Below are 21,010 nucleotides of genomic sequence, written 5' to 3'. Positions count from 1 at the left end.
ATTTTTACTATCAGTGTTAAAGACCCGTTATATATATAATACTTGTAATCAGTTTTAGTTTGTGAACAGTATAACTCATTATACAAATGCTTAACATATTTGTTTTACATTCAAAAATTGTAAATACGCATAAATAATAATTATGTTTTTTTATTTTAAAATCATAACGGTTTAGTGACTCAATTCTTTTATTATTCTTAGCTGTAGAAATAAATTTTATCAGTTTAAAAACAAACGTTAAGTCATTTACATTTCATTTTCAATATTTTTACTCTTCAATTTCGTATCTTTAGTATTTTGAATCAAATTAAAATCGAATAAATTTGCTGTTTTTATTTCAATAGAAAAAGAGAGAAAGCAAAATAAACAACTTAAAAAATATGTGAACTAAAAACAGAAGTTGTTATTTTAATGTCTGCAAAGTTTCAATACTTTGAGTTTTATGTAGACTATGGTAAATATTTAATCAACTTCAAATAAAACATTTCGAAGAATTTAGAGTTTAGGAATTATATTTTTCAATTGTTTAGTAAGTTACTGAGTAACTAGATAAAATCAGGTAGATAAAACGGCTTAAATGTTTTATCTGTTCTTCAAGTATTTTAGCTTAGTTTAATCTCAAAATCTATTAGGCAATCATATATTATTTGAAAGTTATAAGATAAAAGCAAGATAGTTTCGAATAAATTAGTATAATAAGCCTTAGTTATTGTTTACATATAATGATCATGGATCATAAGTTTATAAAAACTTACATGTTAAAGAGGCGATATCTTGATTGTGATTTATTTTTTATTTCATGTTAAAAGGGAAATTCTGAAAATGAGTTTTGAAAAGTCTGTCAGAACTTTGCATAAAATACTATTTTATAAAATAGCTGAAGTGAAAATAGTTAAGCTGGACTAAACAACTTAGTAATTTTGTTAATGACAACTGAATTTGGCTTAAGTCAATTGTAAGTGGTAAGATTTATAATATAATATGATAGCTTTACTTATTATGCAATATTACTTCGCAGAAAGATAGTGTTAAAGAAGATATTTAATAGTAGATAAATTTTATATACATTAATTATACAACATAAGTATTATTAATATATTAGATTTTTAAAACTTAAATTAGCATTTCTTCGATTTACACATATTTGTACGAGTGTACTCAAATTAGTTTAAAAATTAGTGTTGAAGAATTTTCTGTTTTAGTAATAAGTAAGCCTTACTTATTAACTGTAACAGGCAGCACACAAAAATAATGTTTCAAACTCACGACATCCATAACCTATTACAAGTTTCAATGACATAAAATATTTTGTGAAAACCTTAAAATTTTTCATCTATTATTTTGAGTTGGCTAATATATCGTTCGTAAGCGGTAAATTTTTCTGGTGGATGTTACTATCTATCAACAGTAGAACCTTCTTCTTTAATTAAAATAATAACAAATAGAAAACTGTCTTAAAAATATAAGACTTAGGTTAAACAAGATAACAAAATGAGAAGAGTCTTTGAACAATTTTTATTTCGAAAATACTTCTACAAATAAAAGGTAAGAATCTTTAATATATACATAAAACACACAAAAATAGAAATGCTAGAATAAACCATAGAAAAAAAACTGATAAAACTTATAACACATTAATCACTGCTTTAGAAATGAAGTTAAACGCGTTCACCACGGATGCGACGGGCAAGTTGGATGTCCTTTGGAATGATAGTAACTCTCTTGGCATGGATGGCACACAAGTTGGTATCTTCGAAAAGTCCGACTAAGTAAGCCTCGGCAGCTTCTTGCAGAGCCAGGACTGCAGAGCTTTGGAAACGCAAGTCAGTCTTGAAATCTTGAGCGATTTCGCGAACTAGGCGTTGGAACGGCAGCTTGCGGATCAAAAGCTCAGTGGACTTCTGGTAACGACGGATCTCACGAAGAGCCACTGTTCCCGGGCGGTAACGATGAGGCTTCTTTACGCCTCCAGCTGATGGTGCACTCTTGCGTGCTGCCTTCGTGGCAATTTGTTTCCTGGGTGCTTTTCCTCCAGTTGTTTTTTTCGCAGCTTGTTTAGTACGAGCCATTTTTAATTTCAACTAAATAACCTATTTTATTGAAATATATTATAAACAATTTTTTAGTCTATTTCGACTTTAAATTTTTTTAAAGTAGTTTCAATTTCTAATATTTCCTGAATATAACAGTTTTAAATTTTTCAATGTATAGTCATTATGGACTAAAGACAGGAAGTTTTGATCAACAAAAATCAAAAAAATTAAAATTATCCATTTTAATTGGTCAATAGGCATCGAAGTAAATACAATTTTAGTCAAGGGTAGAACAATCTAAGCTAACCGATGCTAACAATTTAAAAAACCTTATAAAGTTAGTATAAATTAAAACCTTGAAGTTATTTTAAATAACCGTACCAAACGAGAACTTTAATTAAACTTGGATTAATGTCATTAATACTTTATAAACCACCGCCGTATATATATGGTTAGGTAGGTATCAATTGCTTATTTTAGTATATATAGTAAAATTTTAAGTAATTATAATCAACTTGCTCTGATATTAATTGTTTTTAACCTAATATACTTACATGAGCAAGTATATCATTACTGATAACGAAAATAATGTGTAGTACTATCGTAGCTAATATGGATTTTTTTCAAAGTTACTTTCGAAAAGCAAAAACAAGTTTGATTTATTTTTATTGTATTTTGTTGAAGTTTTTGAAAACAATCTTTAAACATTCATTCAATGTAAATAAAATAAAACAAACATACAAGATAGTTTTTAACAACGTTTAAAAACAGGTGTTTTATTTTTAGTTGCTAAAGCTAATAGTTATTGACGCATTGATAGTCAAAAAGTTTAACCGTTCTTAACATGTTGTTTATGTATTTAGATTAGGCAGTCAAAAATTAAAATATTAGTCTTTTTAAATATATAATTTATAATTTTCGTAGTCTAGTGGTTTATAACTTCTCTGCCAATATTTGTTTAAACTGAACTACTAAATGGGGGATTATATCAAACTATATTTCGTTTTCTTTTATTTATAATTTTCGTTTTAGTCTCTTCTCCGTTTTTTCAAACTAAAGTTTATCATTGTAACCGCGTTTTTCATCATTAACTCGTAATACTTAATTGCCTAATGGATTTTGAAATTGAACTGAGCTAAAAACTTAAACAGGTAAAACATTTAAGCCGTTTTATCAATCTGATATTTTAAAGTTACACAATAAATTTAGTAAATATTTGAAAAGTATAACTCCTATACTCTAAATTCTACGAAATGTTTTATTTGAAGTTGATTAAATATACACCATAGTCTACATTAAACAAAATATCGAAACTTTGCTGACATGAAGATAAAAACTTCCGTTTTTTAGTTAACATATTTAATGAACTATCAATTTTAATTTTCTCTTTTTTTTTTGAAAATAAAAACAGCAAATTTATTCGATTCGATTCGAAATACTGAAAGATATACAAAATTGAAGAGAAAAATTTTTGAAAGTAAGATAGCTATACGTATTCTTAAAACTGATAAAATTTATTTCTATAGCTAACAATAAAAAAAAAGAGGAATAAAACTGTATTTTTACAATAAAATTTATCATCACAATTTAGAATACTTATTTACAGTATGTTGATTGTAAAACAAACATGTTAAATATTTGTATAATGAGTTATACTGTTCACAAACTTAAACTAATTACAAAGATTCTAAATATAACGGGTCTTTAACAACGACAGTAAAAATAAAAACATTACGTTATCAAAAAATTATATAAAATAAAAAGATTTTATCCTGTGCAAAAGTGTCTTCGTGCATAAGTGACCAGTCATGCAAAATTGACGTCATCCAAAAGTGTCTTTGCTTAAAAATGTCCCTTCGTGCATATTTGACACCTACCCTGATTAGTTGTATTTGGTATTTGTTTTCTAAAGTTTTTTGATAACTAGAATTTTTATTAATAAACATAATTTTTGAAACATATAATATAATATAATAAAGCATATAAGAAAGATCAAACAAGTAGAGTATCACATCCAAGTTGTCAGTTGTCATCATTAGTGATTAAACAGTGACTCGTAACCCCATAGACCAGTGGTTCCCAACCTTTTTGATGCCCCGCACCCCTAAAGTCTGTTAATTTGATCTCACACCCCTAACACTATATGCTATAATTATTTATTAATAATTTGTTTATAAAACTATTGATTTTATTAACTAATAATATGTTTTTTAATTTTTATGGTAGTGTACTACATTAACAAAAATAAAATACTTTGAAATTTAATAAAATATTATACTATATTCGAACAAGTTTTGTTTATTTTTTATAAGGGAGAAAACAATAGAACTCACTCTTCCCTCTGCAACGATAAACGTTTTCTGAAGGTCAAGCAAGTGAGTTTCGAGCTCATCACTTGAAATTTTACATGCTCCTTTTTAAACTAACTAAAAAAATAAATTACTTTTCAATTAAACAAAAAAAAAAAATCTATCTTTATAAAAAGCAAAAATGTTTTCATTTAACATTAACAAAATACTAAACTAATCTTTTATATATTTAATAAAAAAATCCTAAATAACACGTCGTTATACTCACAAGGTATTTAACAAACTATCAAACTTCTATTCATACAATATTATTTTGAAAAGATTAAGAACTTAACTTTAAACCTACTCTAAAGTTAATGACTTTTTTGTTCCTGTTTGTTGCACAAAACTTTCTGAAAACGTGGCATTTTGTTGCTGATTGCAATTCGCATGTCTGCCTGTGCATTCAAGCGGTTTCTTGATTTAGTTTTTATTGACAAAACAGTACTAAATCCAGACTCGTACAAGTAAGTCGTCGCGAATGGAATGAGAGTACTTAGTGCTTTTTCATCAAGTTTTGGAAACATATTCATTGAACAACACCAATATTGTTCAAGAGTTTTTCTTTTTTCAAGAAAACGGTTCATGCACAATTATCAAGCTATTTCTGGCAGTAACTCAAGCTTTTTTGAAGCTTATTTTCCCAGAACATCTTCTGTCATTTGTAAAATACCTGGCTTTATCAACTCTTCAGCAACTGTATGAGGCTTTTTGGATTTAGCTACGTTTTACGCCTCATGGTAAGAAGCCAAAAAAAGAGGTTTGCCAGTAGATCCAAAACCGAACTTAAATCTTTAATTCGACTTTCAATAAGATTATTAGATAGCGAGCGGCACTAACTAAAGCTTTTTTGAAGCTTCTTTTCCCAGAACATCTTCTGTCATTTGTAACACACATGGCTTTATCAACTCTTCAGCAATTGTATGAGGTTTTTTTGATTTAGCTACGTTATACGCCAAATCGTAAGAAACTATTAGCAGCTATGAGGTTTCAAAATAATAGAGATTTGAGTTAAGATTTTAAAAAGTTAAAAGATATTTAGTCTTAAATTGTAAAAATATTTGTATAAAAGCAAATACAAAAAGAAAGTTTGTATGCTTACTAGATAAATAGAAAAAAATTAGATTGAAAAAGGTAAACAGTTTAAGTTCAAAAAAGGAATGAATAGAAATAAAGATGATGCATCGAATACTTTTGCTGATCTATAAAAATTGGTTTCACAAAAGCTAAAAACAAGTTTTCTTAAATAGTATAATATACAGTAATTAATGTGAACTTCACAATTTACTGATGTTAAATCTTTAAGCTCTACTTTCTGCACAACTAAGCTTAATAAAAGATTACATTATAAATGTAATAGACTTAATAGAATCTGTTCTTAACAGCTAATAAAAAACCTGCTGGAGATATTAATTTTTATCTACGTATTTCTATTAAAATAGATGCTAGCTCATAAACTGTTTTAAACAACTAATGGCCAGTTAAAAAAACTAAATATTTAAAGAATAGATGATTAAAACTCACAGGTGTAAAAGTCTAATAAAGCTTTACTGCAATGTTAATTCTAAACTAACAGCTATTAAATGAGATTAGTAAAATGAATTTACTTCTAGAAAAGCGCTCTTGATCTATGACGTATTAATAAAATTATTTTAATCAGAAAATTAGCGCCATTTTCTTTTCATAACAAAATGTACTTTTTAACTTTATAAACTTTATCAGAGAGTGATAATCTCCTTATTTATCTTACAAAAATGAAAAGCCATCTCGCACCCCCTGGAATGTTGCCTCGCACCCCCAAGGGCTGCGAGCACCCCTGGTTGGGAACCCCTGCCATAGACTTAAAGAAGGCGTGCGTTTGTTTTTTTAACCTTTCGACTTTAAAGCCTGAATAGTTAGGCAGTACAGCTAGACAATCTTCCCTGTACAACCCAATTATTTCTAAACCAAATATATTTATCAACCCGTCTAACGAAAAAGTCCTACTAATTCACATAATTATGTACCCGTAAACGATCCATACCCTGCATGAAAAAGAGAGCTGGAGTTATTCGCTCTTTTCTTGCGTCTTAGGTTTCCTTGATTATAGAGTGCTGCCTACATGCTTTTTTTATTAGACTCAAGTCTTCATTAGGTACGCTAGTATAATTACCAGCGAGTTTTAGTGATTTTACTACTAGTTCTTCGCTGATAAAAGGATAAAAACATTCTACATCAAACTTAAAAAAGCTTTACGTTTGTTTTTCCAAACCAGTGAGACAACTTAATTGGTCTGTATCAGTCCACTGCATAAGTTAGATCTAAAACGCACAGCTTTATTGATGCAGTCAATTAAAACCTCACATACACGACCTACACCGGACTTAGAATTTTTGATTAATCTACAATTGGGAGTCCAGAAGTTTTTTTAATGTTTTTTAACCGTTATTGACGTTTTTTACGAATTTTTAAAATTCTGTCATGTATTTCTAAATCATTAGTTCAATTGAAAACTTCTAGAATCTAGATTAATAGATTTCATAGTTTTATCAGTACAATTTTTGTAATTTACTAATATCGTCGTTTAATAATCTATTGTATTCACTTACTGAAATTTCGTAAAAGTTTCAGTAAGACTAAGATAATAAATTTAATCATAAACTTGATTTAAAGTTTTAATATTTTCGCACCAATATTTTATTTTGTTAATTTTAAAAAGTACAGCTGTATTTCAAACTTAACGGTTCTTATTAATGATATTCAGCTAATCAGTGGTCTTAAACCTTTTCAAAAGCAAAGCATACTAAACTACTTGAAAAAAAAACTGTGCACTTTAGACTACAAAAACTATAAATTATATATTCAAAACTACTAGTATTTTAATTTTCTGACTGACTAATCTAAATATATAAACAACGTGTTAAGAACGGTTAAGTTTTTTTACTATCAATGCGTCAATAACTATTAGCTTTAGAAACTAAAAATAAAACACCTGTTTTTAAAGGTTGTTAAAAACTATCTTGTATGTTTGTTTTATTTTATTTACATTGAATGAATGTTTGAACATTGTTTTGGAAAACTTCAACAAACTATAATAAACATAAATTAAACTTGTTTTTGCTTTTTGAAAGTAACTTTGAAAAAATCCATATTAGCTATGATAGTACTACATATTATTTTCGTTAGTAGTAATGATATATTTGCTCATGTATGTATTTTAGGTTAAAGGCAATTAATATCAGAGCAAGTTGATTATAATTACTTAAAATTTTACTATATATATTAAAATGAGTAACTGGTACTCACTAAATCATTTGGTAACTGCAATGGTTTATAAATTACTAATGACATCAATCCATATACAATTTAAGTTTTCATTTGGTACAGTTATATAAAATAATTTTTAGGATTTCTTACTTCATGTTAATTTTATGGGGTTCTTTATAGTAGAAAAACATCGTTTAGCTAAGATTGTATGATCTTTAATTAAAATACCAAAACAGTATTTTTTCGATGCCTATTGACCAATTAAAATGGGCAACTTTAATGTTTGTAAAATTTGTTAATCTAAACTTTTTAAGTATAGTCCACATGGTAGTATATGATGGTACTACACATTATTTTCGTTAACAGTAGTGATATATTTGCTCATGTATGTATTTTAGGTTAAAGGCAATTAATACCAGAGCCAGTTGATTATAATTACTTCAAGTTTAACTACATATACTAAAATGAGTAATTGATATACACTAAACCATATGGAAGTTGCAGGGGCTTAATGATTATAAATGACTTTAATCCATGTACAGTTTAAGTTATAGTTTTTAATTAGTAGGGTTACTTTAAATAATTTTAAAGATGTATTACTTTATGTTAATTTTAAGAAGATCGTTGCATTAAATAACGCCGATTAGCAAAGTTTGTTTCACCTTAATTGAAAAACTCAAATTGTATTTTTTCCGATGCTTATTGACCAGTTATTTTTGAATATTTAAATGTTATTGAATTTTGTTAATCTAAACTTCCTGTTCTTAGACCGTAATGACTATACAATGAAAAAATGAAAACTATTAAGTTTTAAATATATTCAGAATAATAAGAAATTAAAACTGTTTTATAAAGTTGAAATAAGCGAATAGTTAATTCAAAAGTGTATTTCAATAAAATAGGTTATTTAGTTTATATTAAAAATGGCTCGTACTAAACAAGCTGCGAAAAAAACAACTGGAGGAAAAGCACCCAGGAAACAAATTGCCACGAAGGCAGCACGCAAGAGTGCACCATCAACTGGAGGCGTAAAGAAGCCTCATCGTTACCGCCCGGGAACAGTGGCTCTTCGTGAGATCCGTCGTTACCAGAAGTCCACTGAGCTTTTGATCCGCAAGCTGCCGTTCCAACGCCTAGTTCGCGAAATCGCTCAAGATTTCAAGACTGACTTGCGTTTCCAAAACTCTGCAGTCCTTGCTCTGCAAGAAGCTGCTGAAGCTTACTTGGTCGGGCTTTTCGAAGATACCAACTTGTGTGCCATCCATGCCAAGAGAGTAACTATCATGCCAAAGGACATCCACCTTGCCCGTCGCATCCGTGGTGAACGTGCTTAACTTAATGTCTAAAGTAGTGTTATTGGCGTGTTATAAGTTTTATCAGTTTCTTTCCATGGTTTATTCTAACATTTCTATTTATGTATGTTTTATGTATATGTTAAAGATATTTCACTTCTATTTCTAGTAGAAGTATTTTTGTAATAAAATATGTTCAAAAAGTATTTTCATAGTGTTATATTGTTTAACCTAAGTTTAATCGAACCAAATTCAATTGTCGAATTACTATCAGTTAAACTTACTGAGTTGTTTAGTCCATCTTAACTATTTTAACTTTAACTATTTTATAAAATAGCGTTTTCTGCTTAATTTTAACAGGTTTTCCAAAACTTATTTTCATAAATTCCTTTTAGCATGAATTAAGAAATAAATCACGTTTAAGATATGGCCTCTTTAACATACAAATTTCCATTTACTTGTTTGCTCCATGATTACTATATAATAACTAAAACTTAGATTTATAATAATAAACTAATCCGAAACTAATCTCGCTTTTTTCTTTACTTTCTTTTTGTTTTTAAATCATACTTAGTTGCCTAATGGATTTTGAAATTGAACTAAGCTAAAAACTTGAAAACGGGTAAAACATTTAAGCCGTTTTATCAATCTGATATTATTAAGTTACACAATAAATTTAGTAAATATTTTAAAAGTAAAACTGCTATACTCTAAATTCTTCAAATTACTTTATTTAAATATTATGTTTTTTAAATATGTAATAGTTTTTTAAATATGTACCATAGTCTACATTAAACAAAGTTTCGAAACTTTGCAGAGATGATAATAAAAACTTCTCTAAGTTAACATGTTTAATATATTATTAATTTTGCTTTTCTCTTTTTTTATTGAAAATAAAAACAGCAAATTTATTCGATTCAAGATACTAAATAGATACAAAATTGAAGAGAAAAAATTTTGAATATAAGTTGACTATACGTATTTTTAAAACTAATAAAATTTATTTCTCTTGCTAATAATGAAAAAAAGAGAAATAAAGCTGTCTTTACAATAAAATTTATCATAGTTTAGAATACTTATTTACAGTTTGTTGATTGTAAAACAAATACGTTAAATATTTATATAATGAGTTATACTGTTCACAAACTTAAAATAATTACAAAGAATATGTATATAACGGTTTTTTAACAACGACAGTAAAAATAAAAACGTTATGTTATCAAAAATTAAGTAAAATAAAAAGATTTTGTCTTGTGCAAAAGTGTCTTCGTGCAAAAGTGACCACCCATGCAAAATTGACGTCCTGCAAAAGTGTCTTTGCGAAAAAATATCCCTTCGTGCATATTTGACACCTACCCTGATTAATTGTATTTGGTATTCGTTTTCTAAAGTTTTTTGATAACTAGAATTTTTATTAATAAACATAATTTTTAAACTTTACTTTTTATAAAGCATATAATAGAGATCAAACAAGTTGAGTTTCACATCCAGGTTGTCAGTTGTCATCATTGGTGATTAAATAGTGACTCGTGACCCCTTTAGACTTGAAGAAAGCGTCCGTAGTTTTTTTAACTTTTCGACTTTACATGCAGAAAAATTAGGTAGTACAGCTAGACCATCGTCCTTGTACAACCTAATTCTTTCTAAACCAAATACATTATTTAATCCGTCTAATGAAAAAAGTCCTACTAATTGGCAAAATTCTCCACCCATAAACTATCCCTGCGCTGCATCAATAAAAAGTTGGTGTTATTTACTCTCTTCTTGCGTCTTAGGTTTCCTTGATCATAGAGTACTGACTAACATGCGTTTTTTATTAGACTCAAGTCTTCTTAGGTACGCTAGTATAAATACCAGCGAGTTTTAGTGACCTTATCACTAGTTCTTCGCTGATAAAAGAATAAAAACATTTTACATCAAACTTAAAAAAGCTGTACGTTTGTTTTTCTAAACTAGTGAGACAACTTAATTGGTCTGTATCAGTCCACTGCTTAATTTTATATTTAAAAACATAGCTTTATTGATGCAGTAAATTTTAACCTCACATACACGACCTACCTCGGACTAAGATGTGTTGATTAATCTACAATTGGGAGTCAATAAGTTTTCTTTATGGTCTTAAACCATTATGTAGGCGTTTTTAACGGGAGTATTTTAATTATGTCATATATTTTTTTCAAATTACTAGTTAAATTATTAGCATCTAGTAGATTAATATCTTTCATAGTTTTATCAATACATTTTTTGTAGTATTTATTAAAATATTGTTTAACAATTTTTTGAAGTCACTTACTAAAAACTTGTAAAAATTTCAGTAAAACTATAATATTAAATTGAATCATAAACTTGTTTTAGAGTTTTAATACATTCGCACCAATATTTTATTATGTTAGTTTAAAAAGTACAGCTGTATTTCAAACTTAACAGCTCTTATCAATGATATTCAGCTAATCAATGGTCTTAAACCTTTTCAAAAGCAAAGCATACTAACTTACTTGAAAAAATAACTGTGCACACTAGACTACGAAAACTATAAATTATATATTTGAAAACACTAGTATTTTAATCTTTGACTGCCTAATCTAAATACATAAACAACGTGTTAAGAACGGTTAAGTTTTTTTACTATCAATGCATCAATAACTATTAGCTTTAGAAACTAAAAAATAAAACATCTGTTTTTAAAGGTTGTTATAAACTATCTTGTACGTTTGTTTTATTTACATTGATTGAATGTTTAAACATTGTTTTGGAAAACTTCAACAAACTATAATAAAAATAAAGTAAACTTGTTTTTGCTTTTTGAAAGTAACTTTGAAAAAAATCCATATTAGCTATGATAGTACTACACATTATTTTCGTTAGCAGTAATGATATATTTGCTAATGTATGTATTTTAGGTTAAAGGCAATTAATATCAGAGCAAGTTGATTATAATTACTTAAAATTTTACAAATAAGCAATTGTTACAAACTTAACTAAATGGAATCTGCAGTGGTTTATAATTTACAAATGACTTTAATCCATATACGATTTAAGTTTTAATTTGGTACGGTTATATAAAATAGTTTTAAAGATGTCTTATTTCATGTTAATTTTATGAGGTTCTTTATATTAGAAAAACATCGTTTAGTTAAGAATGTATGATCTTTAATTAAAATACCAAAATAGTATTTTTTCGATGCTTATTGACTAATTAAAATGGACCATTTTAATGTTTGTTAAATTTGTTAATCTAAACTTTTTAAGTATAGTCCATAATGACTATACAATAAACAATTTAAAGCTATTACCTTTTCAATATATTCAGGAAAAATAAAAAATTAGAATTACTTTTTAAATTTTTTAAAGTCTAAATTAACTAAAAATAATTTAAATTATATTTCAATAAAATAGGTTAATTAGTTGAAATTAAAAATGGCTCGTACCAAACAAACTGCAAGAAAATTAACTGGAGGAAAAGCACCCAAGAAACAAATTGCCACGAAGGCAGCACGCAAGAGTGCACCAACAACTGGAGGCGTAAAGAAGCCTCATCGTTACCGCCCGGGAACAGTAGCTCTTCGTGAGATCCGTCGTTACCAGAAGTCCACTGAGCTTTTGATCCGCAAGCTGCCGTTCCAACGCCTAGTTCGCGAAATCGCTCAAGATTTCAAGACTGACTTGCGTTTCCAAAGCTCTGCAGTCCTTGCTCTGCAAGAAGCTGCTGAAGCTTACTTGGTCGGACTTTTCGAAGATACCAACTTGTGTGCCATCCATGCCAAGAGAGTGACTATCATGCAAAAAGACATCCAACTTGCCCGTCGCATCCGTGATGAACGCGCTTATATTCTGTCTAAATAAGTGTTATAAGTTTTACCAGTTTCTTTTCTATGGTTTATCCTAACATTTCTATTTTTGTGTGTTTTATGTATATATTGAAGAGTCTTCACTTCTATTTGTAGTAAAAGTATTTTTGTAAACTAAGTCATATATTTTTTAAATTAATTTTTACTCAATTGAATAAGAACGGTTTTTAAGTTGATAAAAAAACATCCACCTGACAAAATAACCACTTACAATCGATGTATTAGCTTACTCAAGATAATAGATGAAAAACATTTAAGTTTTCACAAAATATTTAATTTATTAGTTAATTAAGCAACTGAAAATTGCAATAAGTAATGGCTGTCATTATTTAGAAACATTATTCTTGTTTGATGCCTGTTAAAGTTATTAAACAAAGCTTACTTATTACTGAAACAGAAAATTCTTCAACACTAAGTTCTGAATTATTTTGGGCAAAATAGTATATTTATGTGTGAAATGAGAAAATTTGGCGTTCGTTTGTTTTTTTAACTTTTCGACTTCAAAGCCAGAAGAATTAGGCAGTACAGCTAGACCATCGTCCCTTTTCAACCTAATTCTTTCAAAACCAAATACATTTTCAACCCGTCTAATGAAAAAAGTCCAACTAATCGGCAAAATTCTCCATCCATAAACTATCCCTACGCTGCATCAAAAAAAGCTGGTGTTATTTACTCTCTTCTTGCACCTTAGGTTTCCTTAATCATAAAGTACTGCCTACATGTGTTTTTTTATTAGACTCAAGTCTTCATTAGGTACGCTAGTATAATTACCAGCGAGTTTTAGTGTTTTGATTACTAGTTCTTTGCTGATAAAAGAATAAAAACATTCTCATCAAATTTATAAAGCTCTACGTTTGTTTTTCCTAACCAGTGAGACAATGTACTTGGTCTGTATCAGTCCACTGCATAAGTTGGATTTAAAACGCACAGCTTTATTGATGCAGGCAATTTTAACCTCACATACACGATCTACACCGGACTTAAAAGTGTTGATTAATCTATAATTGGGAGTCAAGAAGTTTTCTTAATGGTTTTTAACCGTAATGTAGGCGTTTTTAACGGGAGTATTTTAATTATGTCATATATTTTTTCAAATTACTAGTTAAATTATTAGCATCTAGTAGATTAATATCTTTCATAGTTTTATCAATACATTTTTTAAAATATTTATTAATATTGTCGTTTAAAAATCTTCTGTAGTTTATTACTGAAATTTCGTAAAAGTTTCAGTAAGACTGAGATAATGAATTGAATCATAAACTTGTTCCAAAGTTTTAATACTTTCGCACCAATATTTTATTTTGTTAGTTTTAGAAAGTACAGCTGTATTTCTAACTTGAAGGCTCGTATCAATGATATTCATCTAATCAGTGGTCTTAAACCTTTTCAAAAGCAAAGCATACTAAATTACTTGAAAAAAAACTGTGCACACTAGACTAAATAAACTATAAATTATAAATTCAAAACTACTAATATTTTAATTTTTTGACTGACTAACCTAAATATATAAACAACGTGTTAAGAACGATTAAGTTTTTTTTCCTATCAATGCGTCAATAGCTATTAGCTTTAGCAACTAAAAATAAAACATCTGTTTTTAAAGGTTGTAAAATACTATCTTGTATGTTTGTTTTATTTTATTTACATTGAATGAGTGTTTAAACATTGTTTTGGAAAACTTCAACAAACTATAATAAAAATAAATTTTACTTGTATTTGCTTTTCGAAAGTAACTTTGAAAAAAATCCATATTAGCTATGATAGTACTACACATTATTTTCGTTAGCAGTAATAATATGTTTGCTCATGTATGTATTTTAGGTCAAATGCAATTAATATCAGAGCCAGTTGATTATAATTACTTCAAGTTTAACTTTATATGCTAAAATGAGTAATTGATATACACTAAACCATATAGAAGTTGCAGGGGCTTGATAATTAGAAATGACTTTAATCCATGTACAGTTTAAGTTATAGTTTTTAATTAGTAGGGTTACTTTAAATAATTTTAAAGATGTATTACTTTATGTTAATTTTATGAAGTTCGTTGTATTAAAAAACGCCGATTAGCTAAGTTTGTTTCAACTTTAATTAAAAAACTTCAATTGTATTTTTTTCTATGCCTATTGACCAATTATTATTGAATATTTTAATATTTGAATTATGTTAATCTTAACTTCCTGTTCCTAGACCGTAAAAAAATTAAAACTGTTAAGTTTTAAATATATTCAGAAAAATAAGAAACTAAAAATATTTTATAAAGTTGAAATAAGCTAAAAAATAATAATAAGTGCATTTTAATAAAAAAGGTTATTTAGTTAAAATTAAAGATGGCTCGTACTAAACAAGCTGCGAAAAAAACAACTGGAGGAAAAGCACCCAGGAAACAAATTGCCACGAAGGCAGCACGCAAGAGTGCACCAACAACTGGAGGCGTAAAGAAGCCTCATCGTTACCGCCCGGGAACAGTGGCTCTTCGTGAGATCCGTCGTTACCAGAAGTCCACTGAGCTTTTGATCCGCAAGCTGCCGTTCCAACGCCTAGTTCGCGAAATCGCTCAAGATTTCAAGACTGACTTGCGTTTCCAAAACTCTGCAGTCCTTGCTCTGCAAGAAGCTGCTGAAGCTTACTTGGTCGGACTTTTCGAAGATACCAACTTGTGTGCCATCCATGCCAAGAGAGTAACTATCATGCCAAAGGACATCCACCTTGCCCGTCGCATCCGTGGTGAACGTGCTTAACTTAATGTCTAAAGCAGTGTTATTGGCGTGTTATAAGTTTTATCAGTTTCTTTCCATGGTTTATTCTAACATTTCTATTTATGTATGTTTTATGTATATGTTAAAAATGTTTCACTTCTATTTCTAGTAGAAGTATTTTTGTACTAAAATATGTTAAAGACTATTTTCATTGTGTTATATTGTTTAACCTAAGTTTAACCTAACCAATTTCAATTGTCGAATTACTATCAATTAAAATTACTAAGTTGTTTAGCCCAGCTTAACAGACATAACCAAAACAGTATTTTTTCGATGCTTATTGACCAATTAAAATGGATTATTTTAATGTTTGTAAAATTTTGTTAATCAAAACTTTTTAAGTATAGTCTAAAATCTATACAATAAAAAATTTAAAACTATTACCTTTTTTACTTTTATTAGGAAAAATAAAAAATTGAATACACTTTTTAAATTCTTTAAAGTTTTAATAAACTAGAAATAGTTTAAATTATATTTTAATAAAATAAGTTATTTAGTTGAAATTAAAAATGGCTCGTACTAAACAAGCTGCGAAAAAATCAACTGGGGGAAAAGCACCCAGGAAACAAATTGCCACGAAGGCAGCACGCAAGAGTGCACCAACAACTGGAGGCGTTAAGAAGCCTCATCGTTACCGCCCGGGAACAGTAGCTCTTCGTGAGATCCGTCGCTACCAGAAGTCCACTGAGCTTTTGATCCGCAAGCTGCCGTTCCAACGCCTAGTTCGCGAAATCGCTCAAGAATTCAAGACTGACTTGCGTTTCCAAAACTCTGCAGTCCTGGCTCTGCAAGAAGCTGCCGAAGCTTACTTGGTCGGACTTTTCGAAGATACCAACTTGTGTGCCATCCATGCCAAGAGAGTAACTATCATGCCAAAGGATAGTCAACTTGCCCGTCGCATCCGTGGTGAACGCGCTTAACTTAATGTTTAAAGCAGTGTTATAAATTTTATCAGTTTCTTTTCTATGGTTTATTCTAACATTTCTATTTTTGTGTGTTTAATGTATATATAAAAGATTCTTCACTTCTATTTCTATAGAAGAATTTTTTAATAAAATATGTTCAAAGACTATTTTTATTGTGTTGTATTGTTTAACCTAAAATAAACTTAATCAAATTCAATTTTCGAATTACAGTCAGTTAAAATTACTAAGTTCTTAAGTCAAATCTAGTTTCAATTCAACCGTTTTATAAAATAATGTTTTCTGCTAAGTTCTAACAGGTCTTTCATAACTCATTTTCATTAATTCTTTTTAGCATGAATTAAGATATAAATCACGTTTAAGATAGAGCCTCTTAAACATGTAAATTTCTATTTATTTTTTGCTCCCTGATTATGTAATAAGAAAAATTAAGATTTATTATACTAAACTAATCCGAAACAAATCTTGTTTTTTTTTATACTTCCCTTTGATTTTTAAATGATACTTAATTGCCTAATGGATTTTGATATTGAACTAAGCTAAAAACTTGAAAATAGGTAAAACATTTAAGCCGTTCTATCAATCTGATATTATTTAGTTACACAATAAATTTAGTAAATATTTAAAATAAAACTCCTTTACTCTTAATTCTTCGAAATATTTCAATTGAAGGTTAATATATACCATTGTCTACATTAAACAAAGTATCGAAACTTTGCAGACATGAAAATAAACACTTCTGTTTTAAGTTAACATGTTTAATTAATAATTTTGCTTCTCTTTTTTTATTGAAAATAACAACAGCAAATTCATTCTATTCAAAATACTAAATAGATACAAAATTGAAGAGAAAAAATTTTGAAAATAAATTGACTATACGTATTTTTAAAACTAATAAAATTTATTTCTCTTGCTAATAATGAAAAAAAGAGGAATAAAACTGTTTTTACAATAATATTTATCATCATAATTTAGAATACTTATTTACAGTTTGTTGATTGTTAAACAAATATGTTAGATATTTGTATAATGAGTTATACTGTTATCAAACTTAAAATAATTACAAAGATTATATATATAACGGGTCTTTAACAACGACAGTAAACATAAAATCGTTATCTTATCAAAAATTAAACAAAAAAAGATTTTGTCTTGTGCAAAAGTGTCTTCAAGCAAAAGTGACCACTCATGCAAAATTGACGTCATGCAAAAGTGTTAATGCGCAAAAATGTCACTTCGTGCATATTTGACACCTACCCTGATCAATTGTATTTGGTATTTCTTTTCTAAAGTTTTTTGATAACTAGAATTTTGTTAATAAACATAATTTTGAACTTTACTTTTTATAAAGCATATAAGAGAGATCAAACAAGTTGAGTTTTACATCTAGGTTGTCAGTTGTCATCATTGGTGATTAAACAGTGACTCGTAACCCCTTTAGACCTGAAGAAAGCGTGCGTTTGTTTTTTAACTTTTCGACTCAAAAGCCATAAGAATTCGCCAGTACAGCTAGACCATCGTCCATGTACAACCCAATTATTTCTAAACCAAATATAATTTTCAACCCGTCTAACGAAAAAAGTCCTACTAATCCGCAAAATTCTCCCCATAAACTATCCCTACGCTGCATAAATAAAAAGTTGGTGTTATTTACTCTCTTCTTGCACCTTAGGTTTCCTTGATCATAAAGTAATGCATACATGCATTTTTTTATTAGACTTAAGTCTTCATTAGGTACGCTAGTATAAATACCAGCGAGTTTTAGTGATTTTATTACTAGTTCTTCGCTGTAAAAAGAATAAAAATATTCTACATCAAACTTAAAAAAGCTGTACGTTTGTTTTTCCAAACCAGTAAGACAACTTAGTTGGTCTGTATCAGTCCACTGCATAAGTTAGATTTAAAACGCACAGCTTAGTTGATGCAGTCAATTTTAACCTCGCATACACGACCTACCTCGGATTTAAAAGTATTGATTAATCTACAAGTGAGAGTCAAGAAGTTTTATTAATGGTTTTTAACTGTTATGTATGCGTTTTTTACGAAAGTTTTTTAAATTCTGTCATGTATTTTTAAATTATTAGTTAAATTAAAAGCATCTAGATTAATATCTTTCATAGTTTAATCAGTACATTTTTTGTAATTTACTAATATTGTCATTTAATAATCTTCTGTAGTCACTTACTGAAATTTCGTAAAAGTTTCAGTAAGACTAAGATAATAAATTGAATCATTAACTTGTTTTAAAGTTTTAATACTTGCGCACCAATATTTTATTTTGTTAGTTTTAAAAAGTACAGATGTATTTCAAACTTAACGGCTCGTATCAATGATATTCAGCTAATCAGTGGTCTTAAACCTTTTCAAAAGCAAAGCATACTAAATTACTTGAAAAAAATAAATGTGCACACTAGATTACGAAAACTATAAGTTATATATTCAAAACTACTAGTATTTTAATTTTCTGACTGACTAATCTAAATATATAAACAGCGTGTAAAGAACGGTTTAAGTTTTTGGACTATCAATGCAATGCATCAATAACTGTTAGCTTTAGAAACTAAAAAAAAATATCTGTTTTTAAGTTTGTTAAAAACTATCTTGAATGTTTTTTTTATTTATTTACATTGAATAAACGGTTAAACATTGTCTCGGAAAACTTTAAAAAACTATAATAAAAATAAGTTAAGCTTGTATTTACTTTCAAAAGTATCTTTAAAAAAAATCCATTTTAGTTATTGTACTACACATCATTTCAGTTAGCAGTAATGATATACTTGCTCATGTATGTATTTTAGGTCAAAGGCAATTAATATCAGAGCCAATTGATTATAATTATTTAAAGTTTTACTATATATACTAAAATGAGCAATTGTAACTCACTAAGCCATATGGAAGCTGTAGTGGCTTAAAGATTAATAATGACATTAATCCATATATTGTTTAAGTTGTAGTTTTTAATTAGTAAGGATACTTAGTATAATTTTAAAGGTGTATTACTTAATGTTAATTTTATTAAGTTCGTTGTATTGTAAAAGCGTCGATTAGCTAAGTTTGTTTCACCTTTAATTAAACTATAATTTGTAATTCCTTGGTGCCTATTGACCAATTAAAACAAAATATTTAAATGTTTTTGAATTTTGTTGATCAAAACTTCCTCTCTTTAGACCGTAATGACTATGCAATGAAAAAATGAAAACTATTAAGTTTTAAATACACTTAGAAAAATAAGAAGTTAATAATGTTTTATAAAGTTAAAATAAGCTAAAAAATAATTAAAAGTGTATTTAAAAAAAATAGGTTATTAAGTTGAAATTAAAGATGGCTCGTACCAAACAAGCTGCAAAAAAATCAACTGGAGGAAAAGCACCCAGGAAACAAATTGCCACGAAGGCAGCACGCAAGAGTGCACCATCAGCTGGAGGCGTTAAGAAGCCTCATCGTTACCGCCCGGGAACAGTGGCTCTTCGTGAGATCCGTCGTTACCAGAAGTCCACTGAGCTTTTGATCCGCAAGCTGCCGTTCCAACGCCTAGTTCGCGAAATCGCTCAAGATTTCAAGACTGACTTGCGTTTCCAAAACTCTGCAGTCCTTGCTCTGCAAGAAGCTGCTGAAGCTTACTTGGTCGGGCTTTTCGAAGATACCAACTTGTGTGCCATCCATGCCAAGAGAATGACTATCATGCCAAAGGACATCCACCTTGCCCGTCGCATCCGTGGTGAACGTGCTTAACTTAATGTCTAAAGTAGTGTTATTGGCGTGTTATAAGTTTTATCAGTTTCTTTCCATGGTTTATTCTAACATTTCTATTTATGTATGTTTTATGTATATGTTAAAGATATTTCACTTCTATTTCTAGTAGAAGTATTTTTGTAATAAAATATGTTCAAAAAGTATTTTCATAGTGTTATATTGTTTAACCTAAGTTTAATCGAACCAAATTCAATTGTCGAATTACTATCAGTTAAACTTACTGAGTTGTTTAGTCCAACTTAACTATTTTAACTTCAACTATTTTATAAAATAGCGTTTTCTGCTTAATTTTAACAGGTTTTCCAAAACTTATTTTCATAAATTCCTTTTAGCATGAATTAAGAAATAAATCACGTTTAAGATATGGCCTCTTCAACATATAAATTTCCATTTGCTTTTTTGCTCCATGATTATTATATAATAACAAAAACTTAGAATTTTATAATGAACTAATCCAGAAACCAATCTCGCTTTACTTTTTATACTTCCTTATGATTTTTAAATAATACGTAATTGCCTAATGGATTTTGAAATTGAACTAAGCTAAAAACTTGAAAATAGGTAAAATTTTAAGCCGTTTTATCAATCTGATATTCTTTAATTACACAATAAATTAAGTAAATGTTTAAAAAGTATAATTCCTATACTCTAAATTCTTCGAAATATTTTATTTGAAGTTGATTAAATATATACCATTGTCTACATGAAACAAAGTGTCGAAACTTTGCTGACATGAAGATAAAAATTTCCGTTTTAAGTTAACATGTTTAATGAACTATTAATTTTGCTTTTCTCTTTTTTTATTGAA

General features: G+C 28.4%; 6 protein-coding genes across 6 annotated transcripts; 5 read left to right on the top strand and 1 right to left on the bottom strand.

Moving 5' to 3' along the window:
- Positions 1–1,658: 1,658 nt before the first annotated feature.
- Positions 1,659–2,069, bottom strand: LOC145841364 (histone H3-like). The gene has a single exon (XM_082948726.1). The coding sequence runs from the start codon at positions 2,067–2,069 to the stop codon at positions 1,659–1,661; it is 411 nt and encodes a 136-aa protein (XP_082804852.1).
- Positions 2,070–8,547: 6,478 nt separating this feature from the next.
- LOC145840537 (histone H3-like) lies at positions 8,548–8,961 on the top strand. The gene has a single exon (XM_082947830.1). The coding sequence runs from the start codon at positions 8,551–8,553 to the stop codon at positions 8,959–8,961; it is 411 nt and encodes a 136-aa protein (XP_082803956.1). The 5' UTR covers positions 8,548–8,550.
- A 3,375-nt stretch (positions 8,962–12,336) lies between these two features.
- LOC145841363 (histone H3-like) lies at positions 12,337–12,762 on the top strand. The gene has a single exon (XM_082948725.1). The coding sequence runs from the start codon at positions 12,337–12,339 to the stop codon at positions 12,760–12,762; it is 426 nt and encodes a 141-aa protein (XP_082804851.1).
- Positions 12,763–15,097: 2,335 nt separating this feature from the next.
- LOC145840536 (histone H3-like) lies at positions 15,098–15,508 on the top strand. The gene has a single exon (XM_082947829.1). It carries the CDS (start codon positions 15,098–15,100, stop codon positions 15,506–15,508), a length of 411 nt encoding a protein of 136 aa, XP_082803955.1.
- Positions 15,509–16,035: 527 nt separating this feature from the next.
- LOC145840610 (uncharacterized) lies at positions 16,036–16,446 on the top strand. The gene has a single exon (XM_082947923.1). The coding sequence runs from the start codon at positions 16,036–16,038 to the stop codon at positions 16,444–16,446; it is 411 nt and encodes a 136-aa protein (XP_082804049.1).
- A 3,324-nt stretch (positions 16,447–19,770) lies between these two features.
- LOC145840535 (histone H3-like) lies at positions 19,771–20,181 on the top strand. The gene has a single exon (XM_082947828.1). The coding sequence runs from the start codon at positions 19,771–19,773 to the stop codon at positions 20,179–20,181; it is 411 nt and encodes a 136-aa protein (XP_082803954.1).
- The last annotated feature ends 829 nt before the right edge of the window (positions 20,182–21,010 follow it).

The sequence above is a fragment of the Thalia democratica genome, chromosome 7, assembly GCF_965202585.1.
Source record: "Thalia democratica chromosome 7, ktThaDemo2.hap1.1, whole genome shotgun sequence".
NCBI classification, from domain to species: Eukaryota; Metazoa; Chordata; class Thaliacea; order Salpida; family Salpidae; genus Thalia; species Thalia democratica.
The sequence above is the reverse complement of the archived record's forward strand: the minus strand, read 5'-3'. Positions and strand labels throughout refer to the sequence as shown.

Coding starts and splice junctions, on each gene's coding strand:
- LOC145840536 (XM_082947829.1), top strand. CDS start 15,098: ATGGCTCGTACTAAACAAGCTGCGAAAAAAACAACTGGAGGAAAAGCA.
- LOC145840537 (XM_082947830.1), top strand. CDS start 8,551: ATGGCTCGTACTAAACAAGCTGCGAAAAAAACAACTGGAGGAAAAGCA.
- LOC145840610 (XM_082947923.1), top strand. CDS start 16,036: ATGGCTCGTACTAAACAAGCTGCGAAAAAATCAACTGGGGGAAAAGCA.
- LOC145840535 (XM_082947828.1), top strand. CDS start 19,771: ATGGCTCGTACCAAACAAGCTGCAAAAAAATCAACTGGAGGAAAAGCA.
- LOC145841364 (XM_082948726.1), bottom strand. CDS start 2,069: ATGGCTCGTACTAAACAAGCTGCGAAAAAAACAACTGGAGGAAAAGCA.
- LOC145841363 (XM_082948725.1), top strand. CDS start 12,337: ATGGCTCGTACCAAACAAACTGCAAGAAAATTAACTGGAGGAAAAGCA.